This window comes from Phasianus colchicus, chromosome 1 (genome assembly GCF_987193195.1).
Source record: "Phasianus colchicus chromosome 1, bPhaCol1.hap1.1, whole genome shotgun sequence".
In the NCBI taxonomy this organism is placed as follows: domain Eukaryota; kingdom Metazoa; phylum Chordata; class Aves; order Galliformes; family Phasianidae; genus Phasianus; species Phasianus colchicus.
Genome location: NC_143436.1, coordinates 54,557,987 through 54,580,072, shown reverse-complemented (window position 1 = coordinate 54,580,072; position 22,086 = coordinate 54,557,987). Strand labels below are relative to the sequence as shown.

Here is a 22,086-nt window from a genome sequence, read left to right as displayed (position 1 = left end):
AACCTGTGCCAGTGCCTCACCACAGAATCACAGAATTGCCAGGGTTGGAAGGGACCTCAAGGATCATGAATCTCCAACCCCCCTGCCACAGGCAGGGCCACCAACCTCCCCATTTAATACTAGACCAGGCTACCCAGGGCCCCATCCAACCTGGCCTTGAACACCTCCAAGGACGGGGCATCCACAACCTCTCTGGGCAGCCTGTTCCAGCACCTCACCACTCTCTCTGCAAAGAATTTCCCCCTGACGTCCAACCTAAATCTCCCCTCCCTCAACTTAAAACCATTTCCCCTCATCCTGCTGTTATCTACCCTTTCAAAGAGTTGGTTCCCCTCCCCTCTGTAGGCTCCCTTTAGGTATTGAAATGCTGCAATGAGGTCAGCTCACCACTACCAAAAAAACTTTTTTTCTGTTTAGTGAGGTGCCTGAAGATTCAGAGCAAAATGCATATTGGAAGATGCTATTCCAGAGCTGGTTAGCTTGCAGTCAGGTGGTGTCTGCATAAAACTGGCAGCTTCCAATCCTTGGAGCCAGGATTCTTGACTTGGGACAGTGTTGTGATAAAAGCATCTGATATGACAGAGTTTGTAACTGGAGAATCCTAAATAGCAAAACATGCAAAAATGTCTTCTCTGCTGCTTTGTCCCAATGCTTACCTTTACTTCAGACAGAAATGAAGCCACTCAGTTTTTAATGTCTCCTTCTTTCTTCCTGATAGACATGCTGAGTAACTAGGTCACCAGGATGGACTCTCAAGGATTCTTTTTTATTTTATCGTTTAATCACCAGATGGTGAACAACGTAAGCTGATTCTTTATTGCCCCTTTCTTTCACAGCTATTAGGGAAGAGGCTTACCTAGTAGACTTGTATCAATGCTTCTGCCTTGAGTTTAATCAGGAGGTTCATAAGGAGTAACATGCAAAGCAATCATGGAGTTAGACCTGAGCTAAGACCAAACAACTATCAAACAATAAGTAGTACTGGTGTTGATTTCAAAACCATCTGCTGGTTTGTTTTTAAAGAACAATGCAACAAAAAGCTCTTGGCAGTTGGTTACTCCCTCAGACCTTGCTCTTTTTCCCTGCATTTTAATACTATATCTTTCTATGTAAAGCTAACTTTGAAAAAGTCTGTGTTCATGTCTGTATCTGTTATTTGCCTGTATTAAAGAAATGTGTGGGATGAAAGTGAAGAGGAATTCTGTGCAAGACATACAGTCAATCAATGAAAATAACCCTTCAAAGATCTATGCAGGCTTCTGGGCAGAGATCTTTCATACATAGTTTTGGTGTCTCGAAGACATAACAAAATGTTACAAGCAAGAAGTTCTTTCCAGTTCTGTACCTAGGTTGCTGAACTAGTAGTGCAAATTTGATTCATTTCCTTCTTGTGCTTTTGTGTTATGCTGAAATGCATTTGTTTGCCAAGAATCATTCCATGAGTGGAAGTTCTTTATGCATACATGCAAGCCGTAATTCCTTACACGAGAAAAGCTTGGGGTGCTAATTTATCTATTCCTCTATTTGATTTCAGCAAGAAATTCGACCAAGTCTTGTCTTGGAAGACATTTTCCTGTTTGTTTGTTCTCACTTTGATTTCCAGAACATTCTTCTTTTTTTTTTTTAATAAAGTTTGGATTGAGTACTCCTCAGAGACAGTGAATCCTAAACTTAAGCAGGATCACACAGCCCCAGATTTCAGACATCTGATCTTTATGCCAAGGATTTCTATGAACCAAAGTATTCAGCCTGTACACGGTATTCCACATAGTAACTACTAGCATGGGTCATGAAAGAAAAACATAACAGTTAAATGTCTTGGGCATGTGTCACCAGAATTCTGTCACACGCACAGATATGAGGTCAAAAGCCTCTCGCTGGAAAGGATGCTGGAGTGACTACAGGTTACAGATGCCACAGCAGAACTTGGTTAGTTGACTGCCCTCATCCTAGTGAGGAACTAAGCACTCACACAGGGTCAGTTTTGCCATTCTATTAAATTTGAATAGTTCGGTGGGAAAAAGCAGCAGTCCTGTTTCCTTCTCACAGAACTGACTTCTCCCTGGAATACCAGAAACCTAATTGAAGCGCAGGTAGAGATAGCATTTTTACACCTGTTTTGCAGACTTTTTGTCTTGCCCTTGAGCCTGTTAATGAAATCTGGGCCTGATGGTCTCAGGCAACTCAGTCTTAACATCCATCTGTTGCAGTAAAGCCAGTCTGCCTCGCTCAGTTATTAGAATTAGGGCAAAATATCTTGTGACTTCAAGATATGTTCTCAACTTTGTTGTCATGAGCCCTGGTGTAAACAACAACACGCCTTGCCCTTTCCCTCTCCTCCCACTATAACCATCAGTCAGTCACACACTGGGACATTTCTGACCTGCAGGGCCAGATGCAGCTGCACTTATCATTCAGTACCCATGTTGCCTTGGGCAGGATAAAACAGTGCATTAAATGTAAGCTTTATTGTCTCTGCCAGTTTTACTGATAAGGAAAAGTTATGAGCTAACTTGCTGCAAAGGCTGAGCACAAATTATTCTTTCATTTCAATTAACAGTGGTTCTCTAATGAAAGGCCAGTAATTAAGGCCAACCTGACATACCAGTCAAACTTAAATTGTGCCTGCATGTCCTGTATGAGACATGGACATTGATCTTAATTGACTAGAACAAATGTAAAGGCTGTACAATTATTTTCCCAGCTAACATTGCAGAAGACACAGATGATGAGAAATGAGTGACATTTCTCCATGGTGGAAATCTCTACAGTAAATAATTTACCTCAAGATCTACAGAGTGGACTATAGCTTCGTGTTCTCTGGACAGTGAAGGAACTGAAATTAAAAAGGTGATTAAGTGCTAAGTACTACAGTGTCTAGGCCTGTACACTGGAATCTTCAAGCAAGAATTTGGTGCCTCATTGCCTTGGTCTCTCTTTAGAGCTATAAAGAAAGCTGGGTACTTTAAATGGCTTTTGATCAGCCAGCTTGCTATGGGGAAGGGCAGTGCTGTAAATAAAAAGAAAATACTGTTTTTAAAGCCATCCCTTTCAGGAATACTTTTAGAAGCTAGTTTACTTGGCATGGCATCCCTTTGCCCTGTCTAAGCTGCTCCTGAGCACCAGAGGCTTCTGCAGTTGCTGGACTGTGCAGAAAGCACACAAAATGGTCCCTGAGCCACTGGCCCTGGTGCTTGTTCCAAACATTGTTTGTGCAAGTTTATATGATACAACTGGTTAATTAACAAAGGGCAACAGCAGCCATCACAGCAAAGATCAGAGTTTGTGTTTTCCTCACTCCCATTCAAAATGGATGACATATATAATAAATAATGTATTTGTAAGTGAAAACAGTCCTGTACATGGCAGTCCAGCTGTAGCCTGTCAGTCTTCTCCAAAGCTCTTACAAGCTTCTCTGAGATGATCGTCACCATGCGTCATGCAAAAACTAGGACAAAGTAGTGCAAACATAGTTATTTAAAATGCTGTCTTCTTTATGGAAGCAAGCGGATTAGGCTGTTGGACTTAATCTCATTTAATGTCTCCGAAGGCTGGACTGGAGCATCAGGGCTAACAGGTGCTCTGCTTCTCTGAGAGCCAGTACTGCTGCCTGAACAGGACCCCTGGCTCTTGGAAGGGCAAACTTTTTGTCCTGCATTCATCAGAGGCTGCATTCATAGAACCTACACCAGGCATTGGTCTTTGACAATGCAACAACTGTCCCACACGGTTCTTGTCACAAGTGTCACAAGTCTCCTTGTTCACAGGAAGGGAAAATCTCTGTCTCCTTAGGCAACAGGGCTTGCTTTCATCTCTGAGGCAGCTGCTAATGACTGCCAGCATTCTGCCCTCCGTGCTTCCTGGGAGGCAAGGCGGGGGCAGCACGCAGCTCCTGTGGCAGGAAGCAATGGCAGCCATGTCAGGTACTGCTGCCCAGCAGGTATGTGAGCCTGCCCGTTGGTAAGGCCACTCAGCAATGAGCAAGGCATCGGTAATAACAGTGCTTCAGCACTGCGTTCCTCAGCAGGTGCTAACCGGGCCTCGTAATGCCACAGGTACTCAATGCCTCATACTTGCCCTGAGGCCAAGATGGCGACGGGGGGCAGTGGGGGAGCCAAGATGGCGGCGGGGGGGGTCTCACCCCCATCACTGAGCAGGGAACCGGGGCTAAGAGCATAATTAAAGCTTCCTCAATAACAGAATGAACAAAAGACAAACCCGGCGTGAAGTGCTGCCCCTACCCAGCACACTCAACCCCCCCCCCCGCGGGGGCCCACACACCGCCCAGCCCTAGGGGCGGCTCGGGGGCAGGGCTTTGTGAGAAGGCCGCGCCCATCGCCGTGGATGGGGCGGGGTCAGCCCGGATCGACGCCGCTCTTCCGTAAACACCACCCAGCCCTCTGGCCGGCCTTCCCCCGGCCGGGCCCATTCCGCACAGGGGGGGCGCGACAGGGTTTTTCCTCTGTCACCTCCTCTTGCTCCTCGCCTAGCGCTCGGCTCCGGGAACGCCGCGGGGGACACACACTGTTTGTGTGGGGATGAGGAGGAGCTGACCTGAATCCCTCAGGATAGCTGGCAGCTGGCGGGCAGGAAAGAGTTACTTCCCCCCCCCATCCCCCTCCGCGTTCCCGTCAGAGATGGGCGCGCCCGAGGAAGGCACTCATAGTCCGGGCTGCTACATAAATCCGGGGGGTGTTTAAAGCCCCGGCGAGCGCCGCGAGTGGAGCTGGGCTGCCCGTGTTGCGGGGCTGCGGTAAGTGAGCGGGGGCGGGCAGCCGTGCCATGTGGAGACTGCGGGGCGAGTCCTGCTCCGAGGGTCGCTGCCCTCCGGTGTGGTGTGGGGGGCGGCTGTCCCGCTGCCCGTCGGGGGTCTCCCCCCTCGCGGGCACAGCCGCGGAGTTCCGTGGGCAGCGAGTAACAAGGGCACCCGGGGAAGGACGCTGAGGTCAGGACAGCCAGGCTGGCGGAGCGGCTCCCCCTTCCCCGCCTTTTCTCCCCCCCACCCCCCTCCGGGCCCGTCCTTGGTAACGCTGTTTGTTTTGGTCGGGCAGTGCCAAACTCTGTTAAAAACATGGGGCCGGGGGAGGAGACGGGCCGGGGAGGAAGAGGAGGAGCCGGCGGCGGGACGAGAGCTGCGGTCTGAGGCCCCCCGGCTGTGCGGGGCGGAGGGCTCTGTTCCGCCCTGTGTGCTCCCCTCGGGATGAAGGGGGAGCTGTCGAAGCTGTCCGGAGTAACGCTCAACAAAAGCGCTTTTCTGCTCCTGTGCCTTGCGGCAGAGGGCTGACAGGCAGCGAGAAACCCGAGCCGATGCCGCCTCGCTGATAGGGCATCAGCCCAGCGGAATGAGCGAGATAAAACCTGTGCAGTAGTCCAGCTGGATGGAGCACTGCGAGGGGAGTGCATATGGATGAAGGGCTCTGTGGAACAAAGCTGCACTGTGGAAAGGCTGTCTGCGAAGCTGTTATCTGAAGGAAGAAAAGCTTTCTGAACTCTTTTTTTCCCCAGGTGCCTCCTAAGATAATGGCTAAAGGAAGCCTTCGGGAATAAAAAGTGTGTGTTCTTGAGAGCTAATCACACCTTGTGATCTTGGGTACTTCCATAGCGGTCAGGTGGGGTGAAGGGTAACTGCAGGAGCACAGCTGTACTATATCTCTATGCAGTGCACTTCTTTCCTACGTGGAGTGATCCAGAGTTGCCTCAACAGCAGGGCCATCTGTGTTAGTTTTGTTATTCCTTGTTATGTTAGCTGGAAACCGGCAGGTAGAAAAATGGACTAAATGTACATGTAGAAGGTATTTTTAACTTGACATCACATTTAAGGTTTATCTCTGTGGAAAACCCACTGTAGGGATCATGTTCTAGCAGTGGGTTGGGCAGGTGATCTCTAGAGTTCTTTTCCAACCCCTCAGATTGCGTGGGGAGGGGTAAATAAAAGCAACAAACAAAATGGGACTGATCAAAAGAAGGCACTCAATAATAAAATCCAATGCCAAACATATCATACCTAAAGTAAAAGTGTTTTTTTTTTTTTTAAGCAGGAGGAGCAGAGCAGGTTGTAAGCACTGGCAGAGCCTCTGATAGGTATTATATAGATAGATATTATATTAATATCCCACCTTGTGTTAAAACAAGACCCTAATATGTAATGCTTGATGAACATCTTAAAAAATTATAAAATGGTGTTGTTTATTCAGGATATAGAGTTAAAAAGGTCCTAGAAGGCTAAAGGGCTTTTTGAAATATGTAGGTCACTGTGAAAGCAATGCCTCCTGTTTATTTCTAAGGAAACTACAACAGCTACAAAGAGCACAATAAAATCAGTGAACAGAGTGCATTCTCAATAACAAAACACTATTTCTGAATGTGTTCGTTCTTATTAACTGTGTCTTCATCAGCAATAAACAAGTGTGCTGCCTTTGTAATATTCTGCACCAGAAGAGAACCCACAGTATTTTACTGCCCAGCGCCTTACTGTACTTGCATCCACTGTTTGGTCTCTGTAGACGTTCAGCAAACATTGATGATGTCAGTGGGTGCCATTTTTGTGCATGGAGGAATTCAGTGACACACCTTTGCTTCATGCATACTTCTGTGTCAGGTGCTGTTCTGTCAGACTGCCCCTCTGCTGCCATCTGTCACGTGGCAACAAAATGTAATGGAATATTAGTTGGAAGTTTTGACCTCTAGTGCCATATTGCCAACAGCCGCCTCTGGTGTTGTGAGCCAACGTAAAACAGGAGTTATTTCTTTCAGAGCAGCCCTTGTATTTCTTACTTGGAAACTGTATTAGTATAGACTTAAAATTACTTGTGAACTTGGCCCTTAGTAACTCTGAGAAGCTCTGAACAAAAGCGTAAGGACAAGAAGCTCTTGCAGTGCGTGTTATAAAGAATGGACTAAGTAGCTTGATCCTTTATTGTAACTAATTAGAAAAGCCCTTTTTGTTTGTATTTTGATGTTCTCAATGAATGTTCTTTCCTTTATCCTTTAGCTGTTGGGTAACATTAAAACCTAGATGGTATTTCTGGATCCTGCTTGCATATTCATTTGTTTGCTTTGATGTGCTTGCTGCCTTCTCTATCTTAAACTTCAAGTTTAGCAGTAATGTTTTGAATGTGCAGAGTAAACCCATTTTCTTCCTCACCACTTGAGGCATTCTATTAGAAATATACTTTTTACAGCAAAAATTACAGTGCTTTTTTTGATGTGCCGTCTCGTTAGTTTGCTGGGACTTAAGTCTTCTAAAACACTCTTAACAGCTTCTCTGCTGTGTGTGTGTTTGTAAGCATGAATTGTAGGAGCAGGTAGATTCTCAGTGCATCAAAATAAGTCATGGCTCTCTTTCAGATGCAACTACTTGTTGCTGAATGATCCTTTGCTTTGGAGTACTGTGTAAATACTTAATGTATATAGAAATCTAACTTTTGCCTTAACTATTTGAATTATCTTGAGCATAAGATTGTGATAGAAAATGGCCATGCTGTCTTGCTTCTGTGGATGGTTTGGTACTGCTTACTGCTAGAAATGCTTTGTGAGTCTGAATATTTGATTATTTGAATATGTTATTAGAACTATCATACGGCTAAGAGGAAGTTCTTGATGATGTATAAATGCTGTGATATTTAATTTCTTTCCTTTTTCATATCTATTTGATCTCTTTCGTGTTCTTTTAATATCTAGACTGAAGCAGTAGACACACTGTGAAGGCAAGGGATTTACGAGGTCTCTTGGGCCAGTACACATCTAAAAACACACAGCAGTTTTTTCCATGGACCACATGCAACATTGACCTTCTGGAGGTTAGTTATTTGAATATGAATAAAGAGGCTTTAGGCATGATTCTAGCTAGGAAATTCAGTTCTGTGTTGATGCAGAAGCAATAGATTGGTGAGTAACACATGCTTTGCAGGCTCAGAATGGTGGCTGTAAGCAAGCAGTTCCACATCAGGAACCTGCAGTGTATTTCTACAGTGAGGTTACTTGTCACAGCTAGTTTCTAGTCAGGTTTAGCTTTGAGATGTGTAAACAAATCATAGCAGAGAAGTTCTGCTTTTGCATAACATGAACGAGTGACTCATTTCTAATTGTAACTTAAACGAATACCATTTCCACTGAAAATATTTCTGAGCCTTTTGGCTTGCCAAGTTTTCTTGCAACTCTTTATTTTGCTTAGACAGTACTATAAATATATATTTCAGTTTTCTTAGGTATGATAAGATTACTGTTTTATTAAAAAACTTGTAATACTATGTGCCACAGCTAGAGGCTCTGAACTGACCTGATAGTCATCTTTCAGTATCTAAAGGGGAGCTACAGGAAAGAAGGGGACAGGCTCTTCAGTGGAGTCTGTGGTGATGGGACAAGGGGAAATGGCCTCAGTCTTAAAGAGGGGAGATTTAGGTTACATATAAGGAAAAAATCTTTTACAGTGAGGGGGGTGAGGCTCTACAGCAGAGTTGTGGTGAATGCCCTGTCCTTTTGAAACTTTCAAGGCAAAGCTGGATCAGGCCCTGGGCAGCCTGATCTATCTGTGGTGTCCCTGTTCAGGGGAGTTGGACTAGATGGCCTTCAGAATTTCCTTCCAATTCTAAGGATTCTATGATTGTATGAACTAGAGCTGCAAGCCTTGAACCTATGACCTTCTATGCACTGATGTAAGGTCTCTTAGTGACTTCTCCACTAAGTTAATAAACAGCTGTCCTTGTTGATGTGATCCCCTTCAAAAAACAGAGCAGAAAGGCACTCAAATGCATCATCTTTCCTCTTGGGGGCGGAGGAGGAAACAAACACCAAGCAACTATTAATCAACACAATTAACAGGTGAGTATTCATCAGTGGAATAACTCAAGTTGTAAGGGTCTGTTCAGCATGAGCTGGTACCTGAGAAATCACTCTGAACTGTAATTAAGAGCTAACAGAAGAGATCATAATCCTCGTCCTCTTTTGTCTACCTCACAACCCCACAATAATTGGTTCATGTAACTACATACGACAATCATCCTTTTGCTGCCATAAGTGGCTTTTTCAAAATTCAGTGGAGTTGCAAAGTGCAGCATCCTTTGCCTGCTTATGCTGATGCTGTTTAATCATAAGTGAAGTCATGCTACTTGCTGGCTGTGTCTCTTCATAAAATCTACTACAGGGTATTTTGTGGCCTTAGTCAATGATGGTCCGCTCCTTTTGGTATCTGGGCCAAATTCCTCTGGGAGTAGTTATGACTGACTTCCCATTTCTCATTTTAATGTGATGATTAACATATTTTTACTTCCTGACTTAGAACTATTAATCATCTTCATTGAGCTATGCAACTGTGCAAGTTCTGTGTAGTTGCAGATTATCTGCCTGGGAGGCAGTTGCCTTATGTAGACAGCACAATGAAGTGTGAAACTTCATAGGATGTTGTTTGTCACGTGCACTGAAGGTAATGCTAGAGGCTTAGAGTTACTGTTTAAATTAAAGCATAAAAACCTATCCACCCTCTCATCCCTGGAGCAGTATTTTTGGGGTCTCTGCCATTTTCAGTCTGATTTTGAGCAAAGTCTAACCCTAAAGCAGCAGGCTGGGCTTCTTGAGGCATTATGTCCGAAACTTAGCATTCTGAACTACTTACCTACCCATTCTTCCCCAGCAACTTCACTGCTTGCTTCAGTTGCTGCTCTCAGTGTCAGTCTGTGGCAGGAAGCTAATTGCTAAACATCACTTGATGATGAAGTCAGGTGGGGGATGGTAACACCCTGATAAATGTCTTTATATTTTGAGATTGAGAGCTTCCAAAATTCTGACAGCAAGCAATCAGGGGAGTTGCTATCAGTAGTTTGAGTATTTTGTTTTTGTTTTTAATTTAATCAATTTAAAGATTATGTTAGAGATGGTAAAATATGGAATGGCAAAAGGGTATAAAAATCTCATACAGGACAGATACAATTTATTAATAACTGCTTGATGCTGAATATGTTGAGCCAGGTCGCTTTTGTAGCACTTTTATAAGGAAGACAACTACTTGTTTCTTGTTCACACTATAATCTGTACTCAACTCTGAAAACCAAAAAACATAGGAACTGTGTTTGTCTTTCCAGATCTTGTTTAATTCACCAGCTAAAGGGAAGCACAATGCCTCTCAATGATGACCAGAACAGTGATTCAGATTCTTCTCGCCTCTCTGAAAGTGCAGCTTCTTCTAGTGACTCTGAATATTCAAGACAGAGCTTTAACAGCGATTCTTCAAGCAAACCCAGTTCCCCAGCTTGTAAGCCTATTTCAACCTTACCTGTGCTGTACATTGACACTTAAGGATAACCTATCCTGTGTATCTTTCATGTAGTGGTTAGAGCCTGGGAGTCTGAATTTGTGTTTAAGGGTGTTAAATGTAACGTGTGACATTTTCATGGCCATGGAGCAGCATATCTTTTTGTGTGGAGTATCACTGATAGCTGTGTCTGTGGGGGGGTGTTTCTGTTGGCTTCTTCCCTTTAGAAAATGTAAGGAAAGTGTGCCACTACAGATATCCTAGTCTGAAGTTAATCTTGATGTCGGTAGCAGTCTCTCACTCAAACTCACTTTGCCCTTTATTTGCAAAGGGTGGATTTTGGGCCACGCTGTTTGAAATAAAATCTTTTGCAACATAAAATTAACTTAGTGTTACCTAAAGTTGCATGAGTTTAATCTATGATTTTAATATTTCTCTAGTAAACACTAGGATTGAACACTCATTTACACAAGGAAGATATTCCAGTACTGCATCTTGAGTGGAGCCCTCAGCACAGGAAAGATGCAGAGCTCCTGGAGTGGGTCTAGAGGAGGGCTACTAAGATGATCAGAGGGCTGGAGCACCTTTCCTATTAGGAAAGGCTGAGGGAACTGGGCTTTTTTAGCTTGGAGAAGAGAAGGCTCCGGGGACACCTCGTTGTGGCCTTGCAGTGCTTGAAGGGAGCATATAAACAGGAGGGGGCTGTTTATGAGGGTGGATATGATAGGAAAAGGGGAATGGTCTTAAACTGAGATAGGGAAAGTTTAGGTTAGGTATTAGGAGGAGGTTTTTCACTCAGGGTGGTGACACACTGGAACAGGTTGCCCAGGGAGGCTGTGGATGCCCCATCCCTGGAGGCATTCAAGGCCAGGCTGGATGTGGCTCTGGGCAGCCTGGTCTGGTGGTTGGTGACCCTGCATGTAGCAGGAGGGTTGAAACTAGATGATCTTTGAGGTCCTTTTCAACCCAGGCCATTCTATGACATTTCCTGAATGAGTATTGATTAATAAGACCTAAATTAAATGTGCTTAGTGTTGGTAACTGTAAGCATTCTCCAACTGTGCATACCTGGTTATTGTCCAAATAAGTGAAATCTTGCATTAAAACAGGCTTGTTAGTGGAGCAATTGGCAATTAGCTCTTGACTCCTAAAGAGTAGTAATGACAGAACAATAATCGCAAATATTAAATGGGAGAACTTGGTGTTTAAAAGCAGGGATCTTAGAAACACTCCTGCTTTTGAATATACTTTACATGTTTACATTCTTAATACATATTTGTTTAAGAAAGGGGCTGTAACTTATGATGCATTTGCTATGGTTCTTAAGTAGGAGTTTATTAAATGGGTAATGTTAGAACCTTCTCTGCAGGCAGGAAAAGCGTTATCACATGCTCCAGATTATAGTGCAAGTCTGGGATCTGTTATTGCCTGTGCTTTTCTTCTGGTGAGTCCTATGGAACAACTGGCAGGAAGTCTGTGGACTATAAGGTCCTGTTTTGAAGGAAAGAAAACTACCTCTGTTAAGATGCAAAAACTGCTTTTAAAATGTGATGTTACCCACCCATCCACAGACACATGCACCCGATAAGCTGGGAGTTTCCTGAGTTAGTGTTTTAGGAAGATATAAAGGTCTGGTAATCCTAGCTTCTTCTAAAGCACTAGAGTCCAATTAGCAAGAAGCAAAATTTTTTTGCCTTGTTACTTGTGTGCAAGACTGCTGATTTTTAATAATACTTTGAATTTTATTTACATACCATAGTGCTTTGTCTTCGTTTTGTTTGATTCAGCAGCAAGTCCTCCCAAGATGGTTACATTTGATGAACTGATGGCAGCTGCGAGAAATTTATCCAACTTGACATTAGCTCATGAAATTGCTGTAAATGCAAATTTCTGTATAAAACACGAAGACCACCCACAGAACAGGTAAGGGCATGAATTTTGCACAAAGCAAGATGGAGATTAAGAAGAGAGGAGAAATACAGCAGCACTAAAGCAAACAAACAACACTACATTTTGAAAGGTTATGGATGTTTCTAACATAACTCCAAGAATCACTGTTGAAGCTGTCTTGCTCAGAGCAAGTATTGCCATCCAACTGGCTTGATACACATAGATCATCTTATGCTCTGTCTTATATGTCATGTGGAAGGCTAATGTCACATGAATTCACATAGTGAAAATAATGAGTATGGATCTGTTTTGTGTAGTTTAAGTCCTGTGGAGAAGATGAAATAGCAGGTTTCTATGTAGCTGTTTGTAGTAGCAATTTGGTCTCGTGATGGTAAGGAAGATGAGGCTCATCATTAATTTATCTCTAATACTGCACCAAAGGAGATGTAAAAGGATCTGGAGATCCAGAGGAAATGAGAAATACTTTCCTCATTGTAGGTGATTAAAATGTTCTTGATTACAGATGACTTTTCAACTTAAAAACATCATCTCTTGAGGGAATTAACATGAAAGACAATCAAGTTTTTAGTTGCAGAAATCCATTAAGTGATAATTATATGATGGATGCATTTTTGAGAAAGCTGAGCACATAACACACAAGGTTAGGACAAACGGTACAGATTTAGTAAGGAAAAAGGAAAGGCAGTATCTCTGTAACTGCATTTGAATTACCAGCAGCACTTTCTAATACAGTGTTTTGGGAAAGGCTTCTTGGTGTAGGTCATGTTTTAGGAGCTGATGGTCTACAGCACAAGAAAAATATTTTTTCAGATCATGTGAGAGCTGGCAATGTGTTGTATATTTCCAGCAAGTCACTGGGTTAACCCTAAAACATTTCTATCAAGAATGAAGGCTATTTAGTGGTCTTTTTCTCTGTCTGTAATTGACTTCTTCCACAGCTTAGCAGGCACAGTGAAACAAATAGTACACAAGGCATTTTGGGATCACCTGGAATCGGAACTGAATGAAGACCCTCCAGAATATGAACATGCTATCAAGCTCTTTGAGGAAATTAAGGAGGTAACATTTCTTTTTTTTTCCCCTCTCCAATAATTTTGTCAGGTCAGAGTCTAGTAATTCACTGAAGGTTCTGTTAATTCATAGTCAAGCTAACATTTTGAGTGCCTGTTTTTAAAATGAAGCTGTGATTATACAGAATATTTATAATAAATTTGTATTAATTGTGATTATGGCCACACACATGGGTGCATGTCCAGTCAGCTTTCAGTGCAGGATGGTTAACTGCAAGTCAAAACTCTTCTCAAAACTTAACATTTCCACTGGTTTCTGTCTGACTGCACAGCCTTTTTCTTGCTACCTTAGATTGTTTCCAGTCTTAATCTATCCTGTTACAGCTAAATACACTTGACACTAATACTAATCTTATTTTAACATGTTTACAAAGTGCTTTGGTTTTTATTGATAAGCTTTTCTTTTTTTTTTCCCTCTACTTTAGATTCTTCTTTCCTTCCTGGCTCCAGGAGCGAACAGGATTCAAAATCAAATTTGTGAAGTTCTGGACACAGATCTTATAAGGCAGCAGGCAGAACACAATGCTGTTGATATTCATGGGCTAGCTAACTATATCATCAACACTATGGGAAAACTATGTGCTCCAATAAGAGACAATGATATAAAACAGTTAAAAGCAACTGAAAATATTGTAGAATTACTGAGGTTGGTATCTGGGTGGTTTTAGGTCTTACATAGTGGCATTTTTTAATTGTTCTCAAATTGTAAAAAAACTTGTGCAGCAGAAGCATTAAAGGCAAGAGGCAATTGCTGTAACATTCTGTGACTGGAATGTAATGTCTATCCTAATGCAGTGAATAGAGTGCCTGAATTAAAACTACTGACTCTGAGTAGTTAAGCACTAAACAGCAACACCACCACCACTTGAAATAATATGTTTCTGAGACTGCTGTTTCAGTCTTGTTCATTCTTTCAAAATTCAGAGGGCATTGTTCATTCTACCCTGAACTTTTTATTGCATGCTTTCTGCAAGTATTCAGACAAAAAAAAGTAAAGCTGTGACTAAAGTAAAGCTACATTTAAATAACAAAAAAGGGGAATCCTTCACCAAAATGGGAATTAAAGTGCTGATGAAGGTGTGTTTCACTTCTACTGATGAAAATCAATGGACTGTTCTAGCTTCCTTATTTTAAAATCTCTCTTCTTTCAGGCAAATATTCCATGTCCTGGACCTGATGAAAATGGATGTAGCAAATTACACAATTCAGAGCCTTAGACCATACCTTCGACGTAATTTGGTGGACTATGAAAGAACAAAATTCCAGGAAATTCTTGAAGAAACACCAAGTAGGTGTTCTTGAAGCTGTATTTCATTTAAACCTTTAAAATGTAAATATATTTAAGGATGTGTTAGAGAATCTCTCAGTTGCAGTTAGAGGAAAAACTCCAGTAAGCAAGTGCTGATTTATTGTTAAGCATCTTTTGTCTATTGGGTGTTTTCTTACTAATCTGTATTTGTCTAATTAAGAAGTATCTGAAAAGCAAACAGTGACTCTTAGTGTCTGGAGGCAGAAGCCTGGTGTTATATATTGAAAGATGAGACTTCTTTTCTATCCAGCAAGTCTATTAGTCTGAAGTATATGTGGAAAACCAGTGAGTGTGTCTGAAAAGTCAGATGGGGCAGAAGTTTTGAAACTTTTTTTAATGCAAATTTTGAGAAGTTTCTTTAGGTCACCTTGATCTGCTGATACACATTCTGCTTAATGTTGCAAAACAGCTTTTAAGAGAATATTTTTAAAAGGAGAGGAAAAAAGTAAACTTGCATCTTAAGTATTGGCTTTTAAAATGGGAACCCTAAACCATTGACGCTGGCTGTGTTTATAAATGCAGCCTTAAGTAACTTAAAAAGGATTCACTTGCTGTTAATGCAGTTTCTCTTTTCACCACTTCTTTCCAATCCTGTGACCCAGCTACTTAGTGGCCTCCCTGAAAGAGGAAAAAATGAATTGGGTCTTTGGAGTTTGAGGGTCTGCCCCTTCTGACTTATCATTAAAAAATCTTGGCTGAAGTCCAGCAGTTTCTTACTGGGTTTGTGCAAACTAGTTAGAATATTAAGATGATCAGCTGAGATGGTCATGAAGAAAGCAAGGGAGAGACTGACTTCTCTGAAGGCATAGTGACCACCAGTCACTCAGTTTTCAGAAGTACATATTAACCTTGCTTACGTTGTATATATTCAGCTCTCTTCTTCAAGTTATTGTTTTGAAGGAAATATACAATAAATCTGTGCTGATTTGCGATGCTTAGGTGCTCTGGATCTCACAACAGAATGGATAAAGGAATCAATAGAAGATGAATTGTCATCTATTTCCAATGAATCATCCTCATCCCCTGGTGCTCATCATAGTTCTAAATCAAGTATTAGTCCTACACTGGTGCTAAACAATGGCTACTTGAAACTATTACAGTGGGACTACCACAAAACAATTCCAGAGGTCAGTGTGTTCCAGTGTCTTGAGATTTCTAGCCGTATAAAATATTGATGCAGTATGATAATCATGCTATTAATGACAACAAGTGAAACATTCGTTTGTGGTTCTTAATCTTCTGAGCAGTAAATTTGGAAATTGACTAGTCTTGTTTTCTGAACTGAGATGGGGCAAATTCAATAACCAGAAAAGTTTGTTTTCTCTCTCCAGTCATAGCTCACCAGCTCCACCCTAAGAGTAGTCATGCCCCTGGTCAAAAGCTGGACCGTGTACTGATGGTGCTTGGCTTTCTTTATATGTGTATACATATATACATATTTTTTTTTGAGAGAGAGATCTGTCTGTTGTACCTTGTTTTCTCAAACAAATGGCAATTTGTGGGAATTGGTGGGATCGGATTGTGAATCTCTTACTCTATAACAGAATCATTAAGAAATTAAAGCTCACTATAGTGGGTATTCATAGTTTCTCTATGCGTGTAAACTATTGCTTCAAGAATCACTGGTATTTTCCTCCAACTCCTGATTACCGACCTCTGCCACTTTAAAGTAAGCCAGTGTGAAATTGTCTATCAGTCAGGGATAAAATTAGCAACTGCAGCAAGCATCTTAGCTGCTATCCTTAGTGGCTTGGCAGAGAATTCCCAGACTACATGGGGGTGCTCTTAGCACTCCCAGTCAACAGAAGAAAAATACCTTACCATTCTTCTACCAAGTTTGAATAAGAGTTCCACACAGGCACCTTCTGGTGAATCTAGACTGTGTTGAAGTATGAGATTACTATTAAACAGTTGAATATTAATGCCCAGCTCATCAGTGGGGGGATTTGGTTATCGTGAGATTTCGAAAACTGATTTTTAAAAAACTACATTTAGCTGTGGTAATTACATTCTTGGTATGATCTGCTGGCTTTTTGCCTGCAGCATTATAGGTGACTCACAGAACCTGCTCAAGTGGTTGAACTGATGTTTGTCATGCACAATTGTTCATCACTGCCCATCAACTGCAGATGATGGCACTTCTGAAAAGACAGCTGAATCCAGAAGACTGTTCTGCCTAATCTTAATCACTAGTGTCTTTTGGATCTCAGAAATATGCCACATCATGGCCTGAATTGTTGGCCACAAATAACTGAGAGCAATGAAGAGAAATAAGATGCAGTTTCTCCAGTGTTCTGTTCACTGGAGGCCTCATCTTTCTTCCCTACCACAGTCTGACTTTGGTACTTGTGCATAATGCCATTTTGTGCAGTGCTGCATGTTCCGAATGTTTTAATGGCTGTCTCTTCTGATTTTGCATATTTGTTAGTTAAAAGTGTTAATGTTTCATAACTAAATCCTATTTGTCCTCCTCCCTGCTTTTTTCCCTCCATATCCCTAACTGGTATTATTGTTTTGCTCCTAGACTCTAATAACAGATGAAGTTCGTCTTCAGGAGTTGAGAGAAAAGCTGAATCAATTAAAAATCATAGCTTGTGTTTGCCTCATAACAAACAATATGGTGGGTGCAGCGACTGTAAACGTGCCTGATTTTGCCAACCAACTGAAAAGAGTCTCTGTTCCCCTTCTTGAAGGCATGAGCAAGAAGTAAGGCCTTGTTGATCTCTCTTCATACTTTTTAACAGGGAATATCAAGCGGGTCTAAAAACTCAGGGAAAAACAGTTCAAATGTTGTAGCCACCATTTGTTAATCATGAATGGCAAAAGAAGGAGGCATTTGGATAATGCTCTCTGTACTGCACTTTAACTTCTGGTTAGTCCTAGAGTCAGGCAGGCAGTTGGGCTTTGGTGTTTGTAGATCCTTTCAAACTGAACTGTTCTAATACTAGAAGGGCTGCAGCAGTATATTCCAAGTAATTTTTGCCAGTTGATTCAAGTTTACTTTAGGCAGCTTAAGTTATATGGCATCAAATGTTACTACAGCTTGTGCTACAAGCAAGTATGATGCAATCTCAGAGTGTCTCAAAAAAAAAAAAAAACCAACAACTTCCATTTTACTTTTTCCTCATGAAATGCTATGAATCGAGCCCCCAGGAATGCGTAAGCTCCAGGTCACTGTGAGTCCATGCCATTGCTGCATGCTAAAAATGATTTTTTTTTTTCCAATTGGCATCCTTATCTTACAGATGCTAACTTGTATCGTAGAAGTGCGAAACCTGCTGATAATGTTTCTATGTTCTACCATTGCAGAAGGCAGGGCATTGAAAATGAAGGGGAAAAGAGATAGTAAGTTCACTTCAAACTGTTACAGAAACTGTAAATCTTGTTAATGCTTTTCTATTTCTTTTTTCTTCCAGAACTTTTGATTTGAAAGAAGCTCTGAATGCTATTGGTGTTCAGATTTGCATCAAAGTGAATGAGTCTCTCACTGAAAGAGATCTTCCCACTCTTAATGCAGAAATGCAGAATAATTTAGTGGGTCAGATTGCAAGTATTGTTGAGGAGAATAACCCCGTCAGTTCCTTGATTGGTTAGTAAGAAAATACATCATTGTCTTACTATATGTGTCTATATAGAAGCTGTTAGATAAATTTTAAAACTTACTTCCCTCAAGCTTAATTAGCTGTTTTTAAAGCACTTTCTTTACTGTAGTAAAATACTGGATTAGCTAAGAGTAAAGAAATGTTGCTTACCTGGAGTCTGTGCTCTGGGTATGCTGCATGGTGTAGTTTGGTGTAGTGAGGAAAAATTCTATAAGTGTCCTTAAAGGCCAAGAGATAGCAGAGCCTTGAAGGATACTCAGTCTCTCCTCTGTCATTTTTGGGTTTAAACCCAGAGGGTTTTTGGTTGGTATCTACAATGTTTTAGTTAAAGTACTTTATTGCAACAGGGTAATACTGTCTGCCTCTCAGGAGCCAACTGTAAAAAGGCTTCTGTTATTGTTTCCCTCTGCAAGATGTGCTTGGGAGAGCGGAGTTACCTCTATTATTGAATTTCTTGTACTGATGTATGGAGCACTTGGAAAGTGAGTGTGTCTTCATCTTGGATTTACACTGTTCTGAGCATGCTTGATATTATGTTTCAGATAAACGGATCCAGTTGTTCATGAAAAGCTTGCTTGCTCTTCCAAGTTTTCGGAAATGTATGCCTACGCTGCCTGGAGGCCTTTCTGTGATTCAACCAGAGATGGAACTTGTTGGATCTCAATTTGCAAGCATTGTAGAATTTAATAAACAAGTATATGGACCATTCTATGCAAACATACTTAAAAAATTACTTTTTCCTGAGGCAGCAATAGGGAAAGCAGAAGTAGAAGCACCCAGTAACTGAAGAAAAAAAAAAAAACTATTTCTGTACCCCTTTTTTTACCTTCTGTCTTTTCTTAATAGAGAGATTGTGTTCTGGCTCCCCCACTAAGAACTCCAGTGACTATTAATGAGAGCAATCTTTTAAATTGTATATGGATAGTTTCTGAAATCCACTGGAAGAAAATTAATTAATTTCAATTACATATATATTTTATTGAACTAAGTCTGCTTAATGGATTGTGGCACTTGTATTTCACCTTTTGAGACAAGCAATTATTTGTATTTGTGGTGGGTAAGAGATGGTGAAGTACTAACTGTTTTGCCACCATTAAAACATAATATTTTTAAAAATATATATTTACATATATTTACATATGCTATTTTGAGATGACAGAATAATTGTAGATAAAATGCACTATGCTTACATTGTATTTTTTAGAGCAGCATTTAATAAAAAAAAAAAATCATGATTCAGAAAAGACTTTGAAGTATAAAAAGAAATATAGCATAACTGCTTTTATAACCAAATCCAAGTTTATTGTAGGTCAACTTCTGGTGCTCTTGCAAATACTGGAACTAAACTTAGCCCATGTTATGTTCAGGAATGCCAGTATTACAAGTTGTTCTGGTATGGAAGTTGCAGAAGAAGCATTCATTATTTAAAATAAGAATCATTCAGTAGTTGTCAATTGGACAAGATAGGGAGATGAAACACTTCAGAAACATGATGCCAGGTGTGGGGTGGGAATGCAAATATCTGTATGATACCCATCTAGTGAATGTCATACAGATTCCAAGTCTAACCTCTAATATATATACTTATATTGATCTTAATGGATATTAAGTATTTTTAAGGTTGGGCTTTCTGACCTTTTTATTCTTGAAAGCACTTGACTTTGGGAGATATCTTACAGAGTACAACAGAGAGCCTTCACCTTCTATAATCTGTTGGATAAGGGCCTAGAATGTTCAAAATGTATTTTGGGTATTCTTGTGTCAGAAAGCAGACAACCAGACCCCTTGCAATTCTTGAAAATGTGATTATGTTCACTCTCAGTAGGTGTCTGAGAGAAGTAAGTCTTCATTTTAGATTTATATTGTTCTGAATTTGTTTTTATCAAAATCCCTGCAGATTCAGCCCCAATACCTAGTTCCCATTTATGACAGCAAGAATCTTACATACAGAAATAGAATAGGCTTGGAACTGAGAGAGATGGAAGTAAACTTATGTAAGTTTACATGTTTTATTTTGCATATTTCAGATTACTGGGAATAGATACTGCTGCAATACTTGATATACATGTGTTCTTATCTATGAAAATGAATCATAATTTACTTGAAAATGATCCTTTAGTATATAATCATACAATGGTCCTTTTAAAGTGTCAGATATATATAAAAATTCCATGTGGTACAAGTTAAATAGCTTGTTTTTAATATTTTATACTACAATCTATTCTTACTGATGTGAAGAGTTGCCCATAAAAGCTTAATGTGCCACACATATTGTATATATATTACTATGTCTATTATAACTGGGCATTATTAGCACTGTGGTTTTGTAGTCCATTTTTACAGAATTGTGTACTCTTTTTAGTAAGGGAAATGACTTCTTGTCAGCTGTTCCTCAGTGTCTGAGGACTTTGGTCACATGTACATGGTATGAAAATCTTTTTTTGAAAGGCCTTGTTAGAAAATAAATGGCTGTAGTGCACTTCTGTTCTATCCTTTGTTTAAAAAAAAAAAAATTGTAAAAACTGAATATGTACTCTGAAGGGAACTTCTATGGAAGCCTGAAAAACCTGAGAAAGGAACTCTTAGAATATAGTAACTGTGCCAGGAGGTAAAATGGATTGTTTCAAACAGATCTGGAACTTTGACATGCAATCCAAAGTCAGCAAGAGAAGAATGCATTTCAAAAGCCATTACGGGAAATTAATTCTGTGATTTGCTACACCCTTAGAAATACATACTTTGAGTTTCAGCCAAAAGATGATTTTTCTTATGGGTATTGGAAGAACATTTATAATGTGACTATGAACTTTATCTTAATACAATGTATACATTCTACTGTTTAAAGAAAAAAAATTTTTTGGTGACTTGAAAAGGGCATTTTATAGCATGGCCTATGTTTCAAGTGCTTGTTTAATGTATCTTAATTTTTATTTAATCTTCCAACCATCAGGATTGCATCTGTTTAATGTCATGTTACTGCATGCTGTTGCGCTACCCTAGCTGAAAAGCATTTGCCTCCACTCTGAAGCTGTCCTTGTGAAACAAGATGCCATGCTGTAACAGCTTATTTTGTTGAAATACAAATCTTTGAGGTTTTGTATGCATTCAATTGTTTGTGATACCATTGTGCTGAAAAGTCTCTTACGCAAATTGTTTCTGAAATGTAATGGGTCATGTTAAATGCTGAAGATAAAGGACTGCACTAATATGTTGTGGCTCTTTTCTTTTTCTGTAACTTCTCAGTTTCAGCTGGAGCATAGAGCAGAAGATATTACACATTTGGAGCTGTCTTTGACATCTGCCTCTTGATGAAATTAATGTACTCTCTGTGTGATCGTAGGTCACACTTAGGCCCTGGAGCATGTCTAGAGATGAGTAATGGAGTTGTGAATGCTCTGGAGTGCAAGTCTTACAGGGATCGGCTGAGGGAACTGGAGTTGTTCAGTCTGGAGGAGGGAGGCTGAGGGGAGATTTCACTGCTCTCTACAGTGACCTGAAATAAGGTTGTAGGGAGATGGGGGACAGCTTCTTCTCCGAGGTAACAGTGATAGGATGAGAGGGATTGGCCTTCAGTTGTACTGGGGGAGGTTCAGGTTGGATATTAAAAAAAATTTCTTCTCAGAAAGAGTGGTGCTGCAGTGGCACAGGCTGCTCAGGGAGGTTGTGGAGTCACCATCCATGGAGGTGTTTGGAGGTGTTTCAAGAAATGTGTGAATGTGGCACCAAAGTACATGGTTAGGGGGGTATGGTGGGGGTGGGCTGGCTATTGGACTAGGTGATCTAGCAGCCTTTTCCAACCTTATTGATTCTATAGCTACACTCTATGGGCAGTATGTTAATGGTAACAGGCTTCAGACTGGTGGATGAGTGGGAATAATTAAAAGTTTGTTTTGATTGCTAAGGAATTGTATTAATGTAACGGGGGCTGGTGGAGTATTCATAAATGAA

The 22,086-nt window shown here is 40.8% G+C and overlaps 1 protein-coding gene across 6 annotated transcripts; it reads left to right on the top strand.

Annotated features, from left to right (window-relative positions):
* The first annotated feature begins 214 nt into the window (after positions 1 to 214).
* Positions 215 to 21,346, top strand: TCP11L2 (t-complex 11 like 2). Of its 6 annotated transcripts, XM_090143346.1 has the most exons (13): positions 217 to 4,753; positions 5,277 to 6,081; positions 7,681 to 7,799; positions 8,731 to 8,820; positions 10,077 to 10,246; positions 12,034 to 12,169; positions 13,096 to 13,216; positions 13,653 to 13,873; positions 14,379 to 14,515; positions 15,476 to 15,663; positions 17,061 to 17,242; positions 17,953 to 18,125; positions 18,681 to 21,346. In XM_090143346.1, the coding sequence occupies exons 5-13, from the start codon at positions 10,111 to 10,113 to the stop codon at positions 18,923 to 18,925; spliced, it is 1,539 nt and encodes a 512-aa protein (XP_089999472.1). In that variant the 5' UTR covers positions 217 to 4,753; positions 5,277 to 6,081; positions 7,681 to 7,799; positions 8,731 to 8,820; positions 10,077 to 10,110; the 3' UTR covers positions 18,926 to 21,346. The 6 variants fall into 6 exon arrangements, with proteins under 6 accessions (XP_031455912.1, XP_089999478.1, XP_089999472.1 ...); XM_031600051.2 differs by lacking the exon at positions 5,277 to 6,081; XM_090143340.1 differs by lacking the exon at positions 5,277 to 6,081 and having other exon boundaries at positions 8,696 to 8,820.
* Positions 21,347 to 22,086: the final 740 nt, after the last annotated feature.